The sequence below is a fragment of the Chlamydotis macqueenii genome, chromosome Z (genome assembly GCF_036417535.1).
Source record: "Chlamydotis macqueenii isolate bChlMac1 chromosome Z, bChlMac1.mat, whole genome shotgun sequence".
Taxonomy (NCBI): Eukaryota; Metazoa; Chordata; class Aves; order Otidiformes; family Otididae; genus Chlamydotis; species Chlamydotis macqueenii.
In genome coordinates this window covers 16951461-16968289 of record NC_141593.1, presented here as the reverse complement: position 1 = coordinate 16968289, position 16829 = coordinate 16951461, and the positions used below count along the sequence as shown (strand labels likewise).

Below are 16829 nucleotides of genomic sequence, written 5' to 3'. Positions count from 1 at the left end.
TCCAGGAGAATCTGCTCCATGACCTTGCCAGGCACAGAGGTGAGGCTGACCGGCCTGTAGTTACCCGGGTCTTTAGAATAAAGACTGTGAGAAGCAAGTAGCCTAATTAGTTCCACTACAGAAAGATCACTATAATTTTAAAGAAAAATTAAATGTTGCAGATGAAAGATACTGAGCAAATATTTGATTTTTCAAATATATTCCGGTGAACGCATACTTAATAATTAGTTTTACTGTGGAATTTTACAACTAATGTGTGTTAGCTTTTTAATGTGATGACAAAATGTACAATTAATGCCAACTTCTCAGAAAAACATTCAGGTATTTCCATTTTTGTCATCTGTAAGGGGTGACCACAGAATCAGAGTTTCTGTGATGTACAAAACTGAGGAGATTTTTGTTAATATATTTCTAGGAGGGGTTCTTGTGAAGGTGATGTAGTTTACGCACAGGAGGCCAAGGTGTATGGCTCCAGGTCACTCTTTTGATGTGATTTGTCTGAAGATGTTAGAGGGAAGGGCTAGCAAGTATCAGTTATTATTTTTGGCAGACATATGATGTACGTAACTTAAATGTTACATTAAGGGCTGCACTGAAGGACAAAAGAATAGGCTACTAAAAAAAAAACCCCAAATCTGAAAAGGAAATGTTAAAATTAGCTTTGAGGATGTAGTTTAGACATTAGTAATAATTCAGTTTTGGAATTAAACTGGAAAAGGTAAAAAAAAAAAACACAAATGAGATTTTAGGAATTATTTAGGCAATGAGTAGAGAATGAAAGAGCATTTTGCTATGCTACTGTCCAAATCACACATTTTTAACACTTTGTGAATTTTGGGTCAATCCTCTCAAAATGATACAGGAGACCTAGAAAAAAGCTGAGACAGAGTAAGGAAGGTGGGGAATGGCCTCAATACCAAGGCTAATTAAGTAAGTTACGGATCTCTACTCTGCAAAAGAGATGCCTTTAAAAGGGCATAGTAAATACATACTAGAAGGGGCATGGATCAGGCTGATGGGGTCAGTCGTACGCTGTCTTTTTCAGTACATGAGGGAGGGATGCCTGATGCAGCTACCACATAGCAAGATCAGCACAAACGGAATAAGACGATTCTTCTCCCAAGGTGCATGCAGGTGCAGACTGCAGTGCTGCAGGGTGGCAGATGTTTAAAGTGAATCTGGGTTCTCCGTCACGGGACGGAGAGCCAAGGATAGCTAAACACATTGAAGCCTTCCCTGCCTACAAGACCTTGAGCTGCAGAAAGACTGGAGGCTGGAAGAGTGCTTGTGGGAAGCCAGTCGCCTGCATGCCTTGGTCTTCCCATGGTATCTGCTTTGGCTGAGATGAAACAGGCTTGGTACTGCATAGACCTTTGGTCTGACCCATTATTGGTTCTTTTATGTGTTTCTGCTGTTGTGCCAGTTTATAGTTTTCTATTCAATTGATTTATTATAATGAACAATCAAGAAGACAGACTACTTAGTAGGTATAAGGATTGGTTATTTTTAGTATTTCATTCATTCTATTATTTAATTCCAAGCCGTTATTGAGAATATTATGGCTGATTAGACTTTAATAGATATATTTCTGTATTCTTAATATTGTATTATTAAAAAGATAGTTGCTTTTCGCTACTGGGAATGTGCATAGAAGGTGGAAGATTAGTGACAGTTGAAAATATCCTGGAGACTCGCTTTCCCTTGAAAGTCTCTGCATGCGATGGGTGGACAGCTAATTCAGGCAGCAAGGTTCCCTTTCTGTCTTACTCTTTGGCTGTGCTTTTAGATTGAGGCAGGTCCGGACTCAGTCTCGCCTTTGCCTGGGTGTGCATTCCAAACTCCACCTCTTGTGGCAGTACCAGCAGTTGTACAAGGGTGTAAGGAGGCAGTCAGGGGGTTGATGTGGCTGAAAACTAATATATAGCTACACAGACAGACACAAAGGAAGTTGCAGATGAGTTACAAAAACAGACAAAAGGCAGATCAGTTTAAAATCTGTGGAATTGCCTCCGTTGCCCTCCCATGCATCTCAAACCTTCTGAGTATCACCCAAATCCACTTTGGAAAGCTATTTTTCTTACATGATGATCAAGAGTAACCTACCTTGTTACACAAGCCATCCCAGAGTAAAATTTTTAAACCAAGCAACCTATTTTACACAAAAACTTCTAAAAATTAATGGAAAAGATGTTAATGGAGATGACAAAGACTCAACACAGACCATGGCAAAGTGTTTGAAAGTTCTGGCTGGGTCAGCATGCAATTAATTTCTTGACCAGGTAATATGAACCTCAGAGGGACTAAGTGGGATTGAATATTGAAGAAGTCAGGATTGTAGGGAGAAAATACAGCTTCTGTAGGTAGTTTAATGCTCCTTTTCACTACAGGCAAAGACAAGTATGCCAATGTGCTGATCGAAGGAATTCCTGCAGGAATAATATTAATGTCTTTTAAAGTGAGGCTGTCCTCTGAAGAAGAAATACGAAATTGATATGCAGGACAGGGTTCAAAGTAAAACCTTCAAAAGGCAAATAGTGTGGGCATCATATCCTGAGCCACAGCTGTATCCCTCTCCAGTCCTGTTCCCGATGCACAGCATTGCTTCTTACTCCAGACATATTAGCACATGTGTAACTACTTCATGCCATTTTGACTGAACTACATCCTACCGAGCACAGACTATATACATATCTTTACTGATTCTTTTTTTTTCCAGGGGAGAGAAGCTTGTATCTGTCATGGGGAAATTATATTAATGGGAAATAAGGTAGCCAGTGAAAAAAATGTTCCCATTCACTTGTGATCCTCAAAAGTGAGGCCCTATATGGAAGCCTGCTAATGCAGCTTATGTAGTTTCCCACTCTCAAGAGCAGCTGATGTGCTACCCCAGCAACTTCAGCCCATTTACCAAAGCATTAACCTTGATACAGCTCAAATAACCACTTGAACTTGTAAAAATAGTGGGTATCTTGAAAATATATACCAGAGAGGAGTTATAAGTACATGTTGAGAAGATGAGAACCTCTATCTCCTCAAAATATGCCTTTATTTACATTTTTTACCATTTCTATTTTGAAAACATAGTAGTTGTTTTCTGGTTTGTGGAATTAAGACCTATTCATTCTTCCTTTTTATTTTTTTTGTCATAAAAAGTTGCTCAGTCGTTTAGTAGATGTTTTTAAGCAAACCTGACTCCCTTAACAATTCCCATTTAATCACATAAGATTTAAAATTAAATATGTGAGATGAATTTAGATCTTAATGCTTTGCTTTGTTGTTGTTGTTGGGGTTCTTTATTTTTTTTCTTATATTGTTTGCAGCTTAAATGTGTTAAACTAATAAAAAAAATAATACTGAATATAACCCTTCCCCCCCTCCCCCTTTTAGTATATATATAACTGCTGAACTGGATATATTCTCAACTGATCATTTGCTACATTATCTACCGTTAGCTACTAAACCTTGCATTAAAAATGAAATATCAGGCGGGTGGGTGGGGGATAAAATGTGGTAATAGAATCAAATGTAGTTGACCAGATGTACAGAAGTGTTCCCTATCAGATTGGAAAAAACTTACTCATCCTATAAAAAAATTTCTCTTGAGGCCAGCCCTCAATAACTGGAATGAAACCTGAAGGTGCTTTGCATGAAGGGACAAACTATGTTGCAGCAGTATCTTATAAGACACATATTGCTCTCTACATATATAAGCATCTTGCCAAATACTGGAAATTTATGACATAAAGGAGACTGCAGACTGTGAATTAATTTTGGCAGATCCCTCAAACAAAAGGCAAAAGGCAACTCAGTAGTTTTTGAGGTTCCTGAAAGTCTCTAAATCTACAACACCAATATCACCAGAACTTTTTTTTTTCCCCTGGCTAACAGGGTATTGGGAAGTTTCAGCTGAGCTCTAGAAGTTTTGAGATGTGATAGCATCTGTTGTGGCATAGTGTAAAATTACTGAGGTCAGAGTAATACGCTTTTGTCAGTGAGATTTTATGAGCTGGCAAACAGGAAAGTGAACTATTAATGTCTATTAATTTGGGCCATAAGATGAGAATACTTAGCAAGGTTTGTGTACACATATCTCCAAAAGGAAATAAAATTAATTACTTTTCTCGGACTATGTCTACTGTCACAAAATTGCAAAGCTTCAAATGCTTTTTAGCGAAAACTGAGGAGATCCTCTGTTTTTCATCTTATCTTCTCTGATAAGATGCAAAGGTTCTGTAATGGAAGACAGCATGAAGGAACTTTCACCGAGAGAGACAGAGATTCTATTCTGTTACCCCAGGAGGAAGAACAATGGCACCCTTACCATGAATAAACCTTAAGGACTGTATCTAATGCTGAACCAGATACGTGAAGCTTTTCAATACATAGTAACTTCCAGTACCAAGTCAAGCTGAACCACAACTGAGAAGCAGGATTTCACCATGGCCACCACTGAAAGTGGACAGAGAAATGTGCAAAGGGGATGGACAAAGTGTGCCAAGATAGTTATCCTGCTGGATCCAAATGTGCAATCCCCTTTGAATACTTCTGCTTCCTCTCCCCTTTCTTTGAAAATCCCTAGGAGGTGCAACATTCAGTCAGCCTCTGAGGAATGTCTGTCTTTTCTGAGAAGACTTAAATACTAACAAAAGGAGCAGGACAGATGGGTAAGTGCATGAGAGGGGAAAAGCAGTGAAGGAGCACTATGCCCCCCTGTACTAAAGTCAGAAGAAAAATCTTCCTCAGGAACTTTTCTTCATCTTTTTTTTTTTTTTTTTGACTGCATGAGCAAAGTCCAGCTTCTCTTGGGTGTTAGCCCTCAGTCTTTGTAATTAAAGTATGATTGCACTGAGCATCATCCGCACCACTTTATCATCTGCTTCTTTAAACAGAATCCAGTTGTACTGTCTAACCTGTATAATCAGCCAGTTGTTACTAAAACTTCGTCAGTGCTTTAATCTTTATTACTCTTCATACTCACAGGGCTCAGACCACTGAACTGCTATTGCCTTTGAACTGTGCAGTGTTAGGGCTGCTTCTGCTAAATGCAATGAGTTATAATTCAGTTATGTGCAAATGATACATAATATTACACTTTTTGCTGTGATAAAGTGATTATAGTTTTTTTTTTAATTCCATGAAAAGCTATTTAAAACAAATGAAAAAGGAAGTGTGGGTGTTTTGGGGTTTTTTTTTGTTTGTTTGTTTGTTGGTTTTTTTTTTTTTCTGATTTTCATTGAAATACTCCCATGGAAAATGTCCAGCAAACTCTTATGATCAGATATACAGAGAGTCGGGATTTGGTAAGCACTCCCCTATGACTAGACAGGATGTTGCTATTAGAGAATTGTGATTCACCATCAAAGTAGTCTCTGATGAGATAACAGTTAAGTAGTTACATGGTTTGTAATGTTTTCTAAAAGTTAACTGAGCTATAAGAGGTGTAACCTTTGTCTTCTAGGAAGTTTTGAAACAAATGTTTAGTAGACTTTAAGGAAGATGATGCGAATCATTTACAGCTCTGCAAGTTAACAGACGATACGGGTCACAGGAATAAGTTGTACAGAAAAATCACAGTTTAGGAAGAATGGTTAGATGAATGGAGGTGTCTTCTCCTTTTATATATGTAATGTCACAAAAGCCAATCTGTGTCAGGAAGTCATACAGTCCTCTGAAAAGCTTTCAAATGTGGGTATAAGTACAGAATCCATACAAGAATGGCAAGATATTTCTGGCAGCTCGACCACATTCAAGCTTTACTTTATGTTATACTGTGTAAGACTGCTTATTTCTACAATAGCTTTCTATTGACTGTTTTTATACTGAGATGCCTTTGTATTATTCTTATATCAATGAAAAGCAAACAAACTACAAAAAAGTCTTGCTAGAGTCTTTAATTTTTCTTTTTAACCAATAAACCACATAGAATAATTTCACAGGAAAAAAGACGATGCTGTGCAGAATGTTGTGATTTTCTTAAAAAAGGCGCAAATTCGCTCTTATTCCTGTTAAGTGGTATAATTAGCAACAGTACATTCTGATTCTCCTGCTCTGCTTTTATTTTTTAATAGATCATAATCTATAAAGCAGTAAATTCAAGAAATTTAAACAATTAGACTATGTGGAAGTCATTATCTGAGTGTGACCCTAACTCCAGCCTCTTGCTGCCAAGTGAGATGAAAACCCCTTGGCTCCAGTTGCAGGTGGATTCCCCTGACTCAGGCTTTGCAGGAGAGGAACATTGTGCTCAAAATGACTCAGCACAGGATATGTGCTAAGGGGCTCAGGTAAGGGGTCAGGATAGGTGTGTTGTGTCTGTAGCAAGGGCTCATGATACAGACCTAGTGTGAAACCAGACAAGCGCGGGAACATCAGCCCAGGGAGATGGCTTTAGTGTAGATGCTGTTTGCAATGTCTTCTAAGACTACATATGGGATCAACAGCCTCTGGAATAGCCTCGAATTGAAGCAGGAGTGATTGTTTAAAGCTCTTGCTTCTTTCCAGAGAAGTTCTACACTATAGAAATGTAGCTTGTCCATTCCGAGATTAGCTACTTAAGTGCTGAAGTTAGGAACTGAGCTGGGCCAGACTCCCTCTCTTGCTTGAGCTCTAGTTATGCACCCAATTTATTATTATTATTATTTTTACAGGCTTTTATTTGAATGGAAAAATGTTTAGCTTCTTAGTTGTTAGAATCATATTACAACGCTAATGTGTCATTTTATAGGAACAAAATAGATCACATGCTGTTCTGATTTTTTCGTGCCTGCCAAATTTCAATGAGATGTTCCTGATGTTTGCAATATTGCTTTCAGTAGGCTTTTCTGTTGTATGTACTGAAAAGCTGTGCTGCACTGCTCTTGCAGTGCTGTATGGAAAGGCTCTATGGATAAAAATAGTGATTTTACTAATTTAGCCTGTGTAAGAATAATGTGCTATAGTGATATCCCCTTTACATACTCATATTTTAAATAGATATTATAATTGAAAATCTGATAATAAGACAAACGTGAAAAGGAAGAAAGCATCATGACAAAGAGGGAAGCAGTGTGGTTATATGAAGCTTATTACTGCTTTTACAGTGCAAAGCAAGTCTAAAAAGAATGGAACACTAATGTCAAAGAGACTTTGCATTGATAAAAAACTTAAGTATTTTTGCGTAGTCTTTATCTAGAGAAATAGACAGTTCTATTGATAGGCATTTTTTTCGTTAGGCTGATGGTTTAACATAAGACATGAAATGTTATCAGAAAAGTAAAAAGCCCTGGTTAACAGCTTATTGTAACTGAAAAGTGAAACACTTCAAATAAAAGTATGCTACACAAAAATTATGTGTGGCTTGCACAGCTTGTGAGTAATTTTATGAAGCCAGGAAAAATGACCTCATGGTTAACAAACTGGCTGAATAATAATAAATACAAGTATTTCCTCTACTACTACAGATTTGCTATGTGTGCATAGGTGAGTCACAATTCCTTCACAGTTCTGTCCCTTTACAAAACCATAATAGGATAACAGCACTGCTGTGCCCTTACAGAGATACTATGAGGGAAAACCGTTTACAATTCTTGAGGCATTCAGATGCTACAGTGACAAGTGCCATTCACATCTTCCAAACAAACTGGCAAAAACATACAATAAAACCTGCATCTCACACGGGACTGAAGATACCTCTGTGAATATTAATTTATTTTCACTGTTCAGAAAAGGGATTTTCGCTTTCCTTTCAGGAATTTTTAACTCACACAATGAATGCAGAAGGGATTCTATCCACAACTCCTCTATGGGTTTTTTTGGCTTCCATTCAAGTCTTCCCTCTGTGCCCAGAACCAGGGCAACTCACCTCACACTCCCTGGGACTGGGTGCGCTCTCAGGCGTGCAGGCAAGCATGGCAAGCAAATCTGCCGACTTGCTGGCTCTCCCCGGGCTCCGCAAAGCACAGCCACCCACAGTGTTCCCACGGAGGGCTTTGCCCTCTCCTCTGAGTCATGCTGCTACCTTCAGCAGACTGTTGTTATGAAACAACCACGTTTTCCACAGACACAAAGAAAAATTGCAAACACTTTAAAACTTAATCCTACTCGCTGCATTCACATAAGTCTCAGCCTTTCCCAAAAAATTACTTGCTAATTTAGGAACTAAATAGAAGGGACTTAAGAATGACAGCACCTTCTGGTACACTTCCAGAGTTATACTTCCCAGCATGTGCAGCCCAATCTATGGTCTCTTCTTAAAGAAAAAAAAAGTCTTTATAAAATACATTATGGCTTTTTAAGCTATTACTATAAAGTCAGTGCTAAGTTAAAATCTTTTGGAAAACTGCAATGATTTTTTTTTTCATTTCAGTGACATTTGTCCCAAGAAGAGGAACAAATTTTCCTGGCTTCCTTGGCAAGGCAAAGGCTTTTCTGAAAACAAGTATGTCTTATAGAACTTATAGCATGCCTCCTCAACATTTTCCGATCTATTGGCAATCAATACTGAGTTGTCTCATGCTGAGGCAACATCTTACTTTGCCAGCATGCCTCCATTTTTTTTTCTGTTAATTTGTTTGGCTGCAAGTAATACAGGAAACTCTCAAGGACCAGGCGCAGCCCAAGAGCCCCAGAGAGAGGTCCTCGTGGAAGGAAGACAAGAGCATGAAAGAAAGGAGGAAAATGAATAGTCTAAATAGGTTTAAAGAAATCTTTTGCTATCTACATTTCAGTGTATTCTCATATAAACTTCTTATCTTTGACACAAAATAAACATAATTTGTTAAGTGCTTATTTAGTATGCAAATTCTTCATCACTTCTGAAACTCGTAAGTAACAAAGATGAGGTGTGACTTATAATACTAGAAGAAGCTTGACAGTGCTGAGTTTCCTATCTGTGCTCTTTTGTTAATTATAATTTTGTACACTTTAAACTCATTAGATTAAATAGCTACACAATACATTTACAGTGACACTTCATGAAGCACCCTCCTGGCTACTCCAAGATATACAGCAAGAGTCAAACTTTGAGGGTACCTCTAAATATTTTCTGCATAAATACAGACATTTCAATTTGCAGATACAACTGTGCCCCTGCTTATTTGAGTACAGTGTGCAATCAGATGGGCTTGAATGTTTTGTGCATACATTTTTTAGGCCTGCCAAAATTCTGTTTCAAGTTCAAACAGTTATGTAATTTAATGGATCGATCCTTTATGGCCCACTCAACCATAAAAGTCTCTTCTTGGAGTAACCTGGTTTCAGCTGGACACATTAAAATGAGCAGAAAGAGCAGTCCAAAGTATTTCAGTAATTTTCACTCCAAATTCTGCAGCTGCTTCTATCTTCTGAATTGCCATTACATCAGACAGTATTTGGTGCATTCTTAAAGTTTGAATCTTCTACTGACAGGTCTGCTTTCACAGAACTGACGTATGGAGGAAATTTTGAAAATTATGCTTTTTCCTTTTGAAAATCGTAATGTGATAAAAAAGACTGAGATTGCTACATGTAAGGTAACTTGTGGCATAATTTGGAATGAAAGATGAGTCCACATACATAGGTATATAAAAATACGATTACGCATTTTCCATATTAAAAAATGTTAGAATCTTTGAACTCAGTTACTCTCAAAAAATAAGTAACACTGGAAAGTATGTCCTTGAGTATCACAAAATGTCATAAGGCTGGTTATTCTTCCTTTGTATCATTCCTTTGCATTTGTGCTTGATTTGCTTCTTGTTGTTCTGCTTCTTGGTTTTTTTTAATATACCAGATTTAGAAAACATTGTGACCACTGTATGTATATCTAAGTTTACAATTTTACAGTAACATTTTTGAGGCAGACCTGAGCAAAAATTTCTGTATTTGTTTTTCCTTCATTTCTTCATTTTCTTCTTTAGTGGTCTCTTGAAAAATCCAGCCTGTAGAAAATAAAAAAAGTGACTAAGAACTGCTCGAGGGATACAACTCATATTGGTAGCATTCATGTGCTGGTTCTTACTACTATTTTAATACTTTCAGTACAGTAAAAAGTAATTTAGTATTTTATCACTGAAGTATAACATTGTTTTTCCTGGAATGGAAAAACTAAAGAGACATGTCATGAGAGCAGACAAAAAGAGTACAGTTAATATATAGTGAGTGATTGCTGAATCATTGTTATGCTCACATAATGTGGAAAGCTAAACTGCTTAATAATATTTAGTACCTAACTGAATAAATAAGATTTTATTTTATACTTGTCAGTTTTTTTTCAGGAGATGATGCACATTGAAATTTATAGCCTTCTGAGGAAAGCATCAACTCAATTTTTAGCTTGGAGAAGAGTGCCCACTTGTGGCAGTACTCACACCACAGGCCTAGCGTCTCGCACAAAGGAAAAACCCGGTCATCAAAGGCCACAGCCAAAGCTAATTAAAAAAACCCTTAATAAATCCTTAATGTTACTAAAATATCTTTTTTTTTTTTTCTTTTCATAGCATGCTAGCAACTCAGGTTTCAATTTGTTAGCATTGCATGTTACACACCAGAAAAATGTGATGTTATTAGTTATTTTGTCAATTCTACAAGATTTCACTCTGCTTATTGGATAATATTAGTGTCTATAAAGTTCCAGTTACAAGAAGGACACGGCAGAGAAGTTTAGCATATTTGTTTATTTTCATGAAGACAAGAATGAGCAACTTACCTTCCACAAAGCAAATATAAGCAGTGCAAGAATCAAGAGTCCAGCGAAGATACTCAGAAGGATAACCCATAATGGGACTGTACCCGGCGGGAATTCTTTGGAAATCTTAATCATGGTCTGCAAAGTGTTCAGAATGTAAGCATTATATAACTTATCCCTCTAAAATATCAACAGAGCAGCATGACTTTTATCAGTATGCAGTGATTTTCCAGGGTACCCCTTAATTCTAAGTACAGGAATTTTTAGGACAGAGTTGAGAAAATAATCTCCAACATGAAACCTTATATTTACATAATATCTTGCACTTTGTAGTGCAAGTCATTTCATGAGGGTCAGCCCTGCTATAAGTCAATAGTCGTTGTTATAAAGGATACAGGACCAAAATAATGAGTAGCTGAAGTTTATGTTAGGGAGTTTCTTTAGTATATTCTTCATTACAAAATGCCTACTTTCCTTGAAAGATGGCAGTGGTTAAGAAGCATCTAAACCAATTAAAGTAAGTGTGTTACAGGCTGTGTAGATATTAATTTGATTTTATACCTGGTATCTGGTGTAAATTAAACTGAAATAAGGAATATTCACATTTAAATTAAAGTGGCCATATAGGAGTTTGAATTATTTTAACTTAAGAATTTATGAGAGACACAACTTTATAGTTCAAAAAAGCACTGAACAGCTGAAGGCTAAACATTCAACTTGGAATTATGTCTTTAAAAAAGTTAATTCTGAAATTCCTTGGTTTGTAAAGTGAGCTCTCAGTATCTGCAAGCCTCTTAGCTGAGTTTTCCCTCCTGGACTGAATTTCAATCTATCACTTAAAATAATCTAACAAAATGAAAGACATTTCTTTTTATACCTAATACCACTACTATAATGTTATATACTTTCTTATCTGAGAAAATTAAAGGGAACTTATGAAAAATAAAGGATCTTGCTACAAATATACATCCTGCATAATGAAGGGGAAAGAAATAATAAATAAAGAAATAATAAAGAAAATACAATGTACAAAGTAAGATCACTTCTAAATGACGGTTCCGGTTTTATTTAGTGTAGTGGAGGGGCTACAGTGGCACCTTCTGTAAGAGGCTCCTACAGGTTGTTTCCCCTTTGTTCAGCGGACTTGGCTGGGCCTAGGGCAGAGCCGCTGCTGGCCAAGGCTGAGCCAATGGGTAGCAGAATGTTCTCTGAGAGGGGGAGGCGCGAGCGTTGTGGGCCTTGCGGCCCTCACCCTCTGGTGTCCCACCGGGCGGCCGTCTGGGTCTGACTCGGCCCGACCAGGCTGCAAGAAGTGGAGAGACTAGATGTGAAGAGAACCTGAGAGGCGTCTGCCTGAGCTGATTGTGAAGAATTTTTTTGTGAGAGGAACGGCTGCAGACGCCAAGGTCAGTGAAGAAGGAGGGGGAGCAGTAACGCTGCTCCCAGCAGAGATTCCCCTGCAGCCCGTGGTGCAGCCCATGGTGAGGCCGGCTGTGCCCCTGCAGCCCATGGAGGCCCACGGAGGAGCAGAGATCCCCCTGCAGCCCGGGGAGGACCCCACGCCGGGGCAGGCAGATGGCTCAAGCAGCCTGTGGCCTGTGGAGGGCCTGCGCTGGGGCAGCCAGTTCCTGAGGGACTGCACCTTGTGGAAGAAATGACCCACGCTGGAGCAGTTCATGAAGGACTGTAGCCGGTGGGAGGGACTCCACGCTGGAGCAGGGGAGGAATGTGAGGAGTTCTTGCCCCAGTGACAAAGCAGCAGCATAAAACAACATGTGATGAACTGACCACAACCGCCATTCCCTCTTCCCGCCTTGTGCTGCTGCTCAGGCCGGGAAGGTGGTAGAGATAATGTTAAGCCCGGGAAGAGGGAGGAGTAGGGGGAGGTTATCGTGTTCTCTGTCTCCTTATCCTGCTTTGTATTTAGTAATAAATGAATAGTTTTCCCCAAGTTGAGCCCGTTTTGCCCGTAACGGTAACTTTAAGGATTTCTCCCTGTCCTTTTCTCAAACCTCGAGCCTTTTTCCTTATATCATCTCCCCCTATTCTCTCAGAGGGTGAGGGGAGTGAGAGAGAGACTGCATAGTCTGGTCCCGACTGTGGCTAAACTATGACAATGACCCAGGCCAATTTTTAAAATACTATTGATTCCTTAAAATAATTTTAATTATGCTTTTAATTTACATTCACGCAGGAAGCATTTGTATTTCATCAGGCAGAAATACTTCAAACAGTACTTCTTCTCACCCAGGTACATTGGTAGGTAATGAGATTTCAGTATCCATGTGACTAGTTCTGACATTTCGATGAATTAATATGAAATCCCTTCTTTAGAGTAGGATAATACATTAGAACAGGTAAAAATCAGTTCACTAATAATGAATGAAAATGAATTATTCTGTAGCACAATAAATCCTCTGAAAAGTAAATTAATGAATTACCATGTTCTTACCTCCAGTTTTTGATGGTCATTTCTCAAAATCAGTGATGAGTTCTCACTCCTAAGTAATGCTTTCACAACGAGGGTTAAGCTGTGAATACTTGCCTGCAAGACAAGAGAAATTGCTGCCGGTTATAATAGATATTTATCAGTAGAAAGCTTTGTAGAAATGAGAAGGGTGAAAGAAAACTTAATCCTAAAATTTTGGAAGATGCTGCAAAATGTGAAAGCCAGTGAAGCTGCGCATGTGTATCACTTTCATCACACACATCACTGTTTGCAAGACAGCAATACAGCTTTGAAAGAGCAGGGAGCAGAGATTTCAAAGAAATACTAATTGATCATGGAACACTACTTTGGCCACAGGGAGAGATTCAGGTTTTCTAAAATTCTGCTGTATCTCCCTTCCTGTCCTGTTATTTTCCAGAGAAAAACAGAGACACAAAACAGGAACTCCATATCAGAAATTTATCAGCCGAGCAAAATGGACCACAGCCTGGCCATTGTTGTAACCGTCAGACAATGCTGAGATGTGGTCTGAGGTGGACTCTCTTTGCTGTTTTTGATTAAAAAAAAAATCCTTTCTAGATGTGAGAAATCTTTCCAGATTAAAACTTATTTTAAAATTACATGCCTCTGTGTTCCCCTTTTTACATCTGCTGAATTAGAATATGTGGATGCATAAGTAATTATTAAAAAAAAGACCATCAATACAGAAGTAAGAGGTGTCTTCTAACTATGTTTTGAAATTCCTGCTAAGTTCTAAGTACTTACATTAAGGATAAGAAAATGTGTGTATCTTTTGATTAAATTTTAAAATAGCAAGAGAAACTATTTCAAACAGTAGGAGACTGTGGAGATTTAAGAAAATTAAAGGTATGAGTTTAATAGACATTACAAACATTGGCTTAAGTTTCTCAAACCCAGGAGTATTCTAAATACAAATAGGATTTACTTACTTTTATGATGGTAGGTTTCCATACCCTTAATGAAACATTCACTTGATATATGTCAGACGGGACCAGGGCACAATTAATAGATGCACAGCTGTATGTATCACAGTCCTGTTTAAAAGGCACTAGCGTAAATTAATAGGAAGAAACTTCGCACATTACTGAAATAAAAACATGTAAACTACTATTAATACAGATCATAGACTTGCTGTGACAGCCATGCTAAACTGATATTAATTACTGGGGCTTTTTATGTAAAAATGACACTGCAGTATATAAAATGAGATGAATACACTCAGTTTTTGCAGGCTTGCTTACCCTTGAGGAAACCTTGTTACTGTAGGTACACAGACAAAGACATCAGCAAAGCTCCTGAAGGAGGCACAAATTGCAACTGCGAGTGTTTTTCTGCAAACACAGCTATGGTTTCTCTGCAGTATTTTATGATTCTTTCAAATCATGGGACACCTGAATCTTTCTGGCAGGGCAGGATGTGTGTATGAAAATTTAAGTATCCTTACTTCTCAGTATCATTTGCTATCTAGGAGGGCAGCAGAATTAGGTTGAGCACTTTGGAAACATTTGCTTAGCCTAGACCTTCATCACCTCTCTGAAGGACTATGATAAGTATGGCAAAAGATTTTTGTCGTGTCATTGTTTCATTTGCACCAGAAACTCAACTTGCACCTCTATGCTGAGGAGGTAGTATGACAGTTTTCCCCTGACATGCCAACATAACTATGGCAGTAAAATTACTTTGCAACTCTTCCATCTAAATGAGAGGCTAACCCTTTCCAAATGGGATCATCAATTACATTTCTACCAGTTGCATGGACAATCTGTCAGATTAGAGCGCTAGCATTTTAAAGTATTTTCAACTGGATGTCTAAAAAACTTGCAAGGGAGATAAGAAGCTTTTAAAATATTACTATTTATTAATTAAAATGGGAATATAGAAAGTGAAGATTTACTCAGCTGTCAAATGCGCTACTGTTATTTACACATGTGCTATACTTAAAAAAAAAACAAAACAAAACAAACCTCAAATTCAGTTCCACATGCAGTTTTGTAGCCAAACAAAAACTATAGGTAGTCTACATAAAGAGAGCTTTTCAGGCTGTTAAGACAAAGTGAGTTTCCATAGGATACAGTTTGAGAGAAGCTTTAATATAGTTATTGCAGAAGTACTCAGCTGAAAGATCTGGGTTAATATCTTGGATTAATATATATACTACATGTAGGCTTACCATAATTGTATCCTTTGTAGGTTCTTTTATTTTTTGCAAAACAAATGGTTTCCCAGTGCTGATCTTTAAGGGATCTACAGGGTAACTAGTTTGGCAGATGGCATTCTGTTAGCAGAAATACAAATATTATTCTTTTTGTCTGAATATCCAAACTATTACAAAAAAATGCTCTGGAAACAAGTCACTATTAATAATATTTAATATTTAGTAACATTAAGAATATTTAGAAACCACTAAATGCAATAAAACTGCATATTGCAAGAGTACAGAAGAGGAAAATCAGATGGTGTAGGTAGTGAAGTATCATTATTCAAACAAGAAATGAACTTCCTATGAGATAACCTGAACTCTATCCAGCCACTTAAATATCTGTAGAAGCAAACAAGAGCCTCCTGCAAGATCACCACTACATGAACCAGCATGAGTTGGCTATTAAAAGCCAGATAGCTTTTGCACAGGAATCCACAGAGATTCTGCCTTAGCAAGCAGACAAGCAGGTTAAATGCAGGATTCAGGAGCCCCTGTTGCAGCACCCAGGAAGGGAAAGGGAGAGCTGGATCACTGCTAGACCTCCATGGCACCTTCAAAGGCAGCTGGTAAATCCTGTGTTGCCTTTGGTGCGGGGGAATTTGTTTCTTTCATCACGTCATTTTACAGTCAGATTGCTAGCGTGAAGAGGACTGCAAATCTGCACTGCATGTTGGCGGACTATTATCACTAGAGTGTAGCTAGGGGTAGATGAATTATACCCTCAGAAAAAGCACAGATCTGCTGAGTTTATATGCAAACTTGGGTCAAATATGGTGATTGTCTAGGAATGAAAATAATGGAGGAAGGAGTTTAAGAACAGACACAATTTCTTGTATTCTAAACATTAAATATTTTGGGCTTTTTGAACATTTTTTTGTTTTAAAGTGAACCTTGACCTTTCATTTAGATAATTTAGTGTGCTTTTCAGTGGTGCAACACCTCAAAACTAAGTGAAATATTTGGAGAGAGTTGCGCATGTGTGTGTGTGTGTCTCTGAAGGAAAGATTAAAAAAAAAAAAGGTTTAGGTCACCACTTAGTGATATTTGAGCTCTTCAGTCATCCAGTTGTTGACATAGTGCTAGTTTTAATAACTACAGATTTGTAATCATGGGATTTGCTGGAATTGTGATTTGCTCCAGCTGCTCTGGAGGAGTGAAATAGAAAAACTAAAATGAGGGCTGTGCTGAAGAGCATTTGAAAGGCATGACCTACCATCCCCTTCAAGTTGTCCCAATGCCCAAGAGAAGGAAGAATCCAGAGGATTGCTAGTGCTGGAGAGCAGGCATGCAAGGAGGCTGATTTCAGGAACAGAAAGAAGAGGACTGAACAGGAGATTGACCTCTAGATGTACATAGCAGGACTAGAGCACTTGCAATAAGCACTGCTGATAATGGAGATAATCTGAAGCTCAGTAAGCAAAACTAAGAAAGAAACTCCTGTTGCTCATATCTCAGTCTGGGCCCCTCATCACAGGGCAATATATCAAATTAACCTTGCTACAGTCCAATTATTGCTC

General features: G+C 38.1%; 1 protein-coding gene across 1 annotated transcript in view; it reads right to left on the bottom strand.

Moving 5' to 3' along the window:
• Positions 1-5878: 5878 nt before the first annotated feature.
• Positions 5879-16829, bottom strand: part of ITGA1 (integrin subunit alpha 1) — a 79685-nt gene continuing 68734 nt past the window's right edge. The window contains exons 26-30 of the mRNA XM_086769875.1: positions 15283-15387; positions 14042-14146; positions 13095-13187; positions 10664-10780; positions 5879-9896 (exon numbers count right to left, since the gene is read on the bottom strand). Of these exons, the coding sequence (XP_086626001.1) occupies positions 9852-9896; positions 10664-10780; positions 13095-13187; positions 14042-14146; positions 15283-15387 (465 nt within the window). The 3' untranslated portion in view covers positions 5879-9851. The remainder of the gene's footprint in view (positions 9897-10663; positions 10781-13094; positions 13188-14041; positions 14147-15282; positions 15388-16829) is intronic.